At 47.1% G+C, this 10,688-nt stretch overlaps 1 protein-coding gene across 1 annotated transcript; it reads right to left on the minus strand.

The window, feature by feature from the left end:
- Positions 1–5,174: 5,174 nt before the first annotated feature.
- On the minus strand, positions 5,175–6,790 carry LOC142302276 (E3 ubiquitin-protein ligase TRIM11-like). The gene is given in 2 exon segments (XM_075343347.1): positions 5,175–6,236; positions 6,239–6,790. Coding segments are annotated over 2 exon segments (1,614 nt in total).
- Between the last annotated feature and the right edge of the window lie 3,898 nt (positions 6,791–10,688).

Genomic DNA, 10,688 nt, shown 5'->3' on the forward strand with positions numbered 1-10,688 from the left:
GGCAGTGGTAGTCTTTGTAGTTGATGGAGGGACTCAATCGTTGGGGTGCAGGAGTGAGGACGCCGGTAATAACTGAACACCACAGGGACCGTAGTTTCCGTTACCTTTTACTCGGTAATAGTTGGTACAGGCCCGGGAGACAGGTCCAGCTAGTGATGGAGGTCCGGTCAGCCTGGAAGCAGTTGAGAGGATTCACCCAGCCGGGTATGTTCAGAGGCCTTCCCTCTGGCACTGAATTTATGGGTCCCTGCAGTTTGAAGCTACTCTGTGGCGCTCTTCCTTGTGTCGGTACTCGTTCTCACCCGTATGGCAGGTAGCGTGAGCCCCGTACTGGTAGCGCTCCTCCTGTCACGACTCTTGGCTCTACTATGGCCCGAGCATTCTGTGGGGCCAGAAGACCTGCAGTCTCCTGACCTCCAGATTCAGCTGCAGGGACTTTAGCACCCACATAGCCTTGGACCCCGGTGTCATGTTTCTCTGTGCTCGACCCATAGGAGCTCAGTCCTAGCTCCCTTCTCAGTGACCGTTTACTTTCAACTCCTTTTTCAGTTTCACTTCCTGTCTCTCCCCAACTACTCCCCCAGGCCAGAATGCATAGGGAAGCTTCCCATGTACTGGGTTAGAGCTCCCCCTTCTGGCATGGAGTGAGGAAAGTGTTGACTGCTGGTGTTACCTAGCATGGGGGACCTCCATTCTTGCTTCCAAGCATAGCATCACCGCCTGTGAGGAGGGCAACGCTACTGTGGCAAACGGACCACCACACTTGGTGGGAGTTGTAGTCCATAAATTATGTGTACTATGAAGGATATTTGACTTCAATGTGTTATAATGAGCTTTACACAATCAATATCCCACCAAGAAGCTGTCCAAGTGCATTGAGCGGCACCAGTGCACCTCCAGCATAATCTGCATATGGCTAAGTGATCAGCTCTCTGCAGAAAAATATATTAAACGCCTATACAGCTATACTGCTGCTTCCAATAAGAGAAACGTACTGACAGGTTCCTATCAGATAATAAACCATATAATGAGTCACTCCAAAAATAAAACAGATTAAAAATATATATATATATAAAAATTGAACAGTTTATTGAAAAATATAGCACAATTCATACAAAAAACATTTATTTTACATTTATAGAAGAAGATGCACAAACAAAGGGAGGCTAATACAGAGCACAATACCAACTAGAATATATTATGACGCAATACCAAAATGAGCGACTAGATGGCAAAAGATTAGTAAAATAATGGTGGCTTTACACAGTGTGTCCCCCCATATCCTGTCCACCGCCATTAATTTGAGAACGACAGCAGCTATAGGGCTCTTCTCCACTAGCGTTTTATAAATCACAGCGATACTCGGCTCAAAATGTGAGTCGAGTATCCTGCGTGTGATCTCTGTACAGTGTGTGTTTTTTTCCCTCACATAGCATCCGTATGACATGTGAGCGTCATGCGAGTGCTATGTGAGTTTAGGTAAGCAGCGTAGGACTGGCTACGGGAGAAATCTCCTGTAAAACCAGTCCTGGCCGGGGTTACCTGCACTGAGCTCCGGAGCTGTCACCTGAGCTCCAGCGTCTGCCTGATCTGTCTGCAGCTGTGCTGACCTGAACAGCAATCGCCGGGGAATCCATCACTCGGCGCTCGCTGTTCAGGCTGCACTCTGGAGCTCAGGTGACAGCTCCCGGGTTCAGTGCATGAAACCGCGGCCAGGACTGGTTTTACAGGAGATTCCTCCGGGAGCAGTCTGACGCGGTATGCAAGTGTCAGGATCCGTGTGACATGCGTATGCCACCCGGATTCTGACTTTTCTCTCACCCCCATAGGATTTCATGGGGGTGAGAGAGCTGAGAATCACATCAAATCACAGCATGCTGCGATTCGAAGGTGGAACCGTGTATAGACATAAAAAACGGATAAAAGGAGACAGCCTCATAGGAAATCATTACACAGATTGCAAACCATTTCTCAATGCGAGGGAATTTGCAGGAAAAAAACGCTAGTGGAGAAGAGGCCATAGGCATAGAAGTGGTGTCTAGGTATAGTAAAGTAGCCATACGCTACGCAATGAGACCACCTATAGCGCCACCTGGTGGAAAATGGAGTTAGCATTTTTATCTCGAAAACGGAACAAGATAGAGAAAAAAGTGAATTAAAGTAGTAGGGCATCATCAATTCAATACGAATTGACAACTTGCATACAGAAATGCTATGATATGAAACCCATGACGCCCCCCCAAACAATGAATGCTGGTCACGCATATTGCGCTCATTTAATTTTGATGCTCAAAGCGGCCCCCGTCAGCTGCAATGCACATCTGCATTCTCAAGTTAATGGTGGTGGACAGGATATGGGTGGACACACTGTATATAACACGTGGAACATTAGGACACAGTGTAAATGCTAGGGTAATTTAATACACCATAGGAAAACAGTAATCATTAATATATAGATGTAAGTAATATAGATTTACCACAATAACATACTAACTACTCAGGTTAGATCAGAGAATATCAGCCTCCATCTCGGGATCCCACCAGATTTCTGAGGAGGCCGAGGGTCGGCTTTTCTCTGACAGGGGAAAAAAAATTAAAGACTTCTGCTATCAACCAGTTCCGGAAAAATCACAGCACATGGATGACATTCTAGTGCCATCTGATGTTTTCACGGACACACAGACTTCTATTGGGGAGATTGATCCAGGCTCAGATGAAAAATCGGACAGGTCACCGTGATTTTGGACAGACCACTCAGTCCACAAAAATGCACGGACCTGTGAACAGCTGTAAAGACTATAATAGGCACCAGTGCCATCTGTGAAAACCACAGATAAAACTCGTATGCAAAAAAACGAGTGAGGCATAATTCACATGCTAAATGAAAAGGAAAGTTGCCATGCCACTCCACCCCCAAAAATGACGTACGCCTCAAATGACTGCATAAAAAGGTTGGCTCCAATCTGCTGAAAACCACGTAAACAACAGAAGTTTTGGGAGGGATGAGAGAAACCAAACTTTTCAGGCCTATAGATCAGTGGTATGTGTGATGGAACAAGGATGAAGCATCTGCTGCAAAGAAAACTCTCAGGCTATGTGCACACTAGAAAATGGACTTTTCTTAAGAAAAATCCGCACCCTCTGACAGTATACCGTACCCGCGGCAAAAACAACACTCGCGTTTTTGCCGAGTTTTGCCGTGGTTTATCCACGGGTTGGTACCTGTGGTTTTTTACCATTATCTATGGGAAAAAACGCAGGTATCTGCGGAAAAAAAAAAAAAAATGACATGAACATTAATTGCGAGGCGGAAATTCCGCAGGTATCAAAAAACGCAGTGTGAGCACAGCATTTTTCTATACCCATAGGTTTTGCTGGGGAATGACTGCAGAATTATTAGAAACATTTTCTGAAGCAAATCCGGGGTAAAATTCGCTGTAAATCCGCACATGGCTTTAAGGTGAAGAATGGTGGAGGCTCCATGATACTTAGAGAAAAATGGCGATGGCTTGATGATGCCGACACTGACGGATGGTGCTAGCTCAGGGATGCCTATAGTTCAGCATCTGATTGGCATCTAGTTTCAGAACATGTCATCCTGATAATCGTGCAGTAACAGTAGGTAAGAAACTGGTTTATAAAATTTATGATTGAATACATTTATTCACTGGTCCAAACAATTAGAGCAGAAATAAATAATTAAAGGGATTTGTGTGATCACCCAAAAAAAAAAAAAAAAAAAAAAGCCAATCATAATGTTTAATACCTGGGAATAATAACCAAGACAGAGAATTATCCACAATGTTACACAGGGACAATAGAGGACGATGCTGAGGTTGGTTTCTTGTTCGGGAATTATTTAATTTCAGGATATTTTTTTTTTTAACAGGTTTAGCATCAAAAATTGAAAAGCGCAGAAATGAAATACAATGCAGTGAGGTGTCCTGATGTGATTATACTTACAAACAACTAAAAAAAAAAATAAAATATTTTAGGTTATGTGCGCACGTTGCATGAAGTCACTGCAGAAATTTCTACAGCGATCTGAAGAGCACACGTGCGCTTCAAATCGTTGCAGAAAATGTCCGTAGTGGGGGAAAAAAAAAAAAAAAGCCGATTCCATGCGCTCTGCCTGCAGCTCCTGCCATAGACAGGTGTTAACTGCGTCCCCTGCATAATCGCACGGAAGAAGTGACGTCACTTCTTAGAACGCGCGCTTCGGGCAGCAGCTGAAGCGCTGCGCTCTAAGACGCCACGTGCGCACGGCCCCTGCACAATCTCCATAGATTATGCAGGGGACGCAGGACGCATGCAGTTACACTGCGCTACAAAGCGCAGCGTAACTGCGTGTAATTACGCAACGTGCGCACATAGCCTTAAACTGGCACAAAAAAAAAAAAAAAAGGGCACCAAAGTATGTTATTGAAAGGGGAAAATGACAGGAGCCATCTCACCCAAACACACAGATAGAGATGCCCTACCCCAAACTCAGGGCACTTCAGCCTGACCCAAATGGGTTCTGGGCCCCAAGACATTTAACCCATTAAAACACCAGTTACATATGCAAATTGTTTAAATCAGCTGTCTGCCCACTTTGATGCCAGTTCGGATGCCCAGAACCCATTAGGGCCAGGCTGAAGTGACCTGAGTTTGATGTGAGGCATCACTATCTGTGCATTGGGGGTGTGACATCAGTAGCCCAAGGTCATTTAACCCTTTCAATACCATCCATTAGTGCTCACTTTGATGTGTATTTTTGTGCCGGTTGTATAATTGTTTAATAGCTGCTTTTAAGTGTATTCACATCAGGGCGCCACATTACATTGTATTTTATTGTGATTTTGTAAAAATAACCCCCATAAAACAAACAATTGCCCAATATGAACAAAGACAAATAAGAAACCAACTTCAGAATCGATAATAGATGAGCATTATTCCCAGAGTATATAATCTCCAGTATGTATTATAGTAGCAACTGAAGATATATCACTATATACCTGCACAGCTGATCATACACCCATATTATCTAGTCCTAGTGACAGCTGCCATGTAGCAATCACCACCTGTATCCCACCATCTTATTCATCCTATTGGCGAAATTATTTAGCAATTACAAGCTTAGTTCTGTCTCCAGCATCTGCCAAGATATCTTACATATTCATAATTTCTCCCAATTACTGTTTACAACCTAATATCTTTATAGAACCATCCAATACACATAATACAGCATGAAGGGGCTCGGAGAAGGCAGCAGTGAAGGTGTGTAAGTGTCTGATGGGGTCACACAGCTCATAAAAGGACAACTGCCCGGCCCCATAATCCAGACTGATCCTGAATCTATCACTGGAGATCTTGTCAGGTAACCGGATCACTTTATTGTCATGTATCACAAAATACTGACCATAACATCTCCAAAAACTCCAGGACTTGTTATTATCTCCAATCAGTGACTGCCCCCTCCTGCCTATACTGGCATAAAACATCCCCACCCTCCTGTCCATACTGGGGTAACACATCCCCACCCTCCAATTCCCTGACCTACTGCCGTCCACATCCCAGTAATGTCGTCCTGAGGTAAATCCCCTCCTGCTCATCACATGATTATCCTGGAATCTCTCTGCTGTTTCTGGACGTTTCTGCTCCTCTCGTGTCCTGGTTGCAGTTTTCAGGTCGTCTGATATAAGGACATTATTAGCAGCTGTGTTTACATCCAGTAATATGTCGACAGGACCCTCCACATAGATCCCCCTCCTTATATCTGTTATTACCTCACATAATGTGTCTAATGTGTGTGAGATCACAGCCACATCCAGGTCATCTCCATCATGGAGCTGTTTATCATGTCCCCCTGTGTCCTCATCACCTCCCTCCTCCTCAGGATCACACAAGTCCCCGGTGTCTGGTTCCTGTAAGACGGTCAGTGGATCAGTCATGTTACACAGCTCCTCAATGTGCCTCATCTTCCTGGACAGCTCGTCCTTCTTTATCTCCAGCTGATGGATCAGAGCAGACAGTGACAGTGACTCTTCCTTTTCCTGCCTGGAGATGTCACTCAGGACCTTCTTCTCCAGGTCGTCCACCCGTCTCCTGATGTCTGTACACAGGGCAGTGACTCTCTCAGCTTCATCAGCTGCTTTTTCTTGAGTTTTTCTTCTCTGTGCCTCCAGACACTGGACTCTTTCCGCAGTCTCCAGTCTGTTTGTTATCAGTTTTTGGAGAACATTTCTCAGTTTCTCCATCTTTTTTTTTTTGAGGCCTCATCCAGCATCTCCACTCGGTGTCCCCGATGTTCTCCAGCCAAACTGCAGGACACACAGATACAAGCAGCGTCCTCAGTGCAGTAATATTCCAGGATCTTCTTATGGACAGAACATTTCCTTTTCTCCAGAGAAGTGCTGGGGTCAGATAAGACGTGTTCTGGTGAGTTGCTGTGAGCCCTCAGGTGTTTCTCACACAGAGAAGCCTCACAGTGTAGACAGGATCTAACAGCAGGTACAGGAGAGTCCACACAGTAAGTGCAGCAGATCCCGGTTTCCGTCTGTGTTGGTGGAGTAATCAGGAAATTCTCCATTATGTTCCGCAGAGCTAAGTTCCTCATCAGCGGCGGCCGCTCCTGAAACCTTTCTCTGCATTCAGGACAGGAATAAACTCCAGACCCGTCCTGTGTATCCAGCGCACGATCAATACAGACCCGGCAGAAGTTGTGTCCACATCTCAGCATTACAGGATCTGTATAAGTGCTCAGACAGATGGAGCAGAGCAGCTCGTCTCTCAGATCAGCAGACGCCATGGCTGAAAGAGGAAAAGAGACAGAAAATTAGTTTTCTGACACTCAAACATTGGGTGAGTTTATACTTGTTAATGAAAGACAGATCAGGAATACAATTAGGCTAGGTGTGCAAGCTGCATCTTTGTGGTGACCACAAAGATGCACATTTTTGACCCCCAAAAAATGCATGCGTTTTACTGCGTTTTTAAAGTCAAATCTATTGATAGAAAGAAATAACAGGATACCTTGATAAATAGAATAACTAGCTTGGTCCCCTGTTTTTTTTTTTTTAAATTATTTTTTGGTAACAAAATTACTTGGGGTCCCCCCATTTTTCATATCCAGCACAGGAACAGCAGCAGCGGTGGGCAGCAACCCTCAGCTGTCTGCTGTCCCTTGGCTGGTTATGAAAAATAGAGGGGGGGGGGATCAAACCCTTTTTTACATTTTTATTTTTAATTAACTCAAAACGTAGAATCCCCCCCCCCCCCCCCCCATTTTTCTAAAACCAGCCAAGGTACAGCACACGACTGGGGTCTGATATTATTAAAGTGGGAAGGTCCATGGTTATTTTGGCCTTTTGCAGCCTAACAATAGCAGCCTACAGCTGCCCTAGAAGTGGCATAACCATTAGATGCAATTCTGCCGCTGGACCTGGCTCTTCGTTGCCCTGGTGTAGTGCCAATCGGGGTAATAAGGAGTTAATGGCAGTCCATAGCAGCCACTAAGTCCTGGATTAGTAATGGCAGGCGTCTATGAGACACCCCCATCACTAATCTGTAAATGAAAGTCAACACGGAAATATTTTTTTATTTGAAATAAGACAAAAAAAAAAAGCACCCTCTTTCACTCGTTTATTAATTCCAAAAACACCCTTGCGGGTCCGACATAATCCACACGAGGTCCGATAACGCTTCCACCACTGCTACATCTGAAGCTCACAGCGATCGCAATAGAACATGACTGCCCACTGTAAGCTCCAGGTAGCAACTGAAGTGAGCCACGCGATCAGCGGTGACGTCACTCAGGTGATTTGTGGTCATAGGTGGAGGACTTCAGCTGTGGCCGCAACTAACCTGAGTGACGTCACCGTACCTTTGTCTGTGATTGGCAGCCTCAGACACGCTGTCACTCAGCACGGGAGCTTGTCTAACTGCAACTAATCAAAGACGCCGGTGAGCAGGGGAAGCAGTATATATGTATGAGCCTAATGAGCGGCCCTGGAAGAAGAATGAGAGTCTGCAGGAGCAGTGTGACAGTTGCCCCAGTGAATTGGTAAGTATGAAGCACTTACTCCTACCCCTTTGCGCCGGATTCTGGTCCCCATAGACTTTATATGGGGAGCAGTCTATGGCCAGATACCAGAGATCAATTCCCCCGCCGACCCCGAGTCAGTGGGGGATTGATCTGCCAGTCCTCCAAAACGCAGGGACACAATGCAAAAAGAATTGACATGCTGTATCTTTGTGGTCACCACGAAGATGCAGCCAAAAGAAACTTTTGCACACAGTAACAATGAAATTTCATAGAGTTTGCTGGGGAAGGCAATGCATGCAGTTTTGGGATCAAAACTGCATCTGAAAAATGTGGGGGAAAAAAGCGACAAAAAAAAATGCAGTGTGAACATAGCCTTAGGCGGGCTCTGCACGCTATGATATCGCAGGTGCGATGTTGATGGGGTCAAATCGAAAGTGACACATCCGGCATCACAGTCGATATCGTAGTGTGCAAATCCTTTTTGATACGATTAACGAGCGCAAAATTCGCTACGCCAGCAATCACAAGATGTCGCACCTGCGACGGGGACTATCGCACTCGACATCGCAGCATCAGCTTGCGATGTCGCAGTGTGCAAACTGCCCCTTATTCCCACAATAAGTGTTTGCAGTGTGTTTCGCTGCGTCCAAAATGCTGAACTAAACAGTACAAGTGTAGCACCCCACGGGCCTAAGGAATTTACTCGTCACCAGACCAGTGATATTTGGGGTTGCTGCTGTGACTGGCCTGACACGGCTCCGTGAAAAGACAAACAGGTGGGTGCAAGGTTGTCCGATGTAGAGGGGGTTGGAAGGAGGGTGAAGGGTCCCTGGGGAGCATCACCGGTGGCGACTGAGGGACTCGGCCAGCGATCCCTCCGACTTCTCTCCCAGGAGCGTTGTTGGATGAGGATGGGGGATGCTTTGCAGCGCCACCCGTGGTGCACGGCCAGGTATTAGCCGCCACTGCGAGATGTTACCTTCCTCCAGGGCTGATGTTAATGCAGCCCAGATGGTCCAGCTCCCCACACGTGGAGCGAGCTCCGGCGAGGACGGTGGCGACCGGGGGGAGTGGGCCGTTGGCGCCGAAGTGCGAGGCGACGGCGATGGTAATAACAAGCTGAGGCACTGAGTCTGCGCTCATTGTGTAATATGGGTCCCCTTGGCATGAAGTGACTTGGGGACTCAATTCCACCTTGTGTCCCATTCAAATGCGGTTAGCCCGGGGAGTACCTAGTCGACCCGCGGCCCTGCAGAATAGTTGAAGCAACACAAAGTATGGTCCATCCTAGGGATCTGCAACCTGTCTGCGCCAGCCACCAAGGGAGTGGTTCAGTAAGCTTCCCCTCAGCAACCGTGTCCTCCTCAGTCTCACCCGACCGTCTGCCGCTACTCGCGGTCCACCCGGGTCCAGTTCCCTCCAGTCTGCCAGCGTCTACAAGTCCATGATGTTCTGGTACTCCCTCTCTCCTTCCATGTCTCTGGCTGGCTGTTCTGCTTGGTCGGTCCCCCCTCTGGAGAGGGAACTGGGTCACAGACCTCCCCCAGGGAGCTGTTAGTGCTCTGCCTCGGGCGGAAGTCTGTCTTTTCTGACGTGATTTCTTTTCTGCTTCTACTGCCCCCTCTCTCTAGATGACTCACTCTTCCCGGGAAGTTCCTCTCTGCCATGGTAACCACCTGTGCCCTGATTTTAGTGTGAATGCACCTGGTTTCTTGTTTGTGTAAGGCCTGTGACACACATCCGTGCCGCCGGTATGTGTTTGCCATTTTTTGCACGTTATTTACCTTCGTTACCAGCGTCTGCAGCTCTCACGCTGCCAGTGCCGGCTCCCTGCACGCATAGCCGGATTACACATCGGGTAAATAAGCAAAGGTTTGCTTATTAACCCGATGTGTACTGTGGCTACGAGTGCAGGGAGCCAGCGCTAAGCGGTGTGCGCTGGTAACCAAGGTAAATATCGGGTAACCATACCCGATGTTTACCGTGGTTACCAGTGTCCGCAGCTTCCAGACACCGGCTCCCTGCAAGCGCAGCGTCGCTTGCACGTCGCTGCTGGCTGGGGGCTGGTCACTGGTCGCTGGTGAGATCTGCCTGTTTGACAGCTCACCAGCGACCATGTAGCGACGCAGCAGCGATCCTGACCAGGTCAGATCGCTGCTGGGATCGCTGCTGCATCGCTAAAGTGTGACGGTACCCTTAGGAACAATAATCAGTGCAGCATATCGTCTTGATTAACTAACAGGTTTGACGCTGCATGTCAGTATGTTTTTGCAATCACCAACTGAAGGACGCTACTCTGATTCTAAACTTAATTCACCCTTAGGCCTTGTTCGCACGCACCTGCTGAATATTCTGCAGCGATTTGACAGCACATGTGCGCTTCAAATCGCTGCAGAAACACTGCATAATGGATGCAGTTTTTCTGTCGAAAAAAAGCCGATTTCATGCGCTCTGGCTGCTGCCCCCACCATAGACAGAGCGGGAGCTGCAGCCAAAGGGCACAAATTAATTGACATGCTGCTTTTATGAACGCATGGATTTGGGTAAAAATTTTAGCACCCAAATCGCTGCGTTCAAAAAAGCAACGTGCGCACGTCTCATGCACAATCTACATAGATTGTGGTGGGGACGGAGGACACATGCATTTACGCTGCAGTGCAAT

Source organism: Anomaloglossus baeobatrachus, chromosome 4 (assembly GCF_048569485.1).
Source record: "Anomaloglossus baeobatrachus isolate aAnoBae1 chromosome 4, aAnoBae1.hap1, whole genome shotgun sequence".
Taxonomy (NCBI): Eukaryota; Metazoa; Chordata; class Amphibia; order Anura; family Aromobatidae; genus Anomaloglossus; species Anomaloglossus baeobatrachus.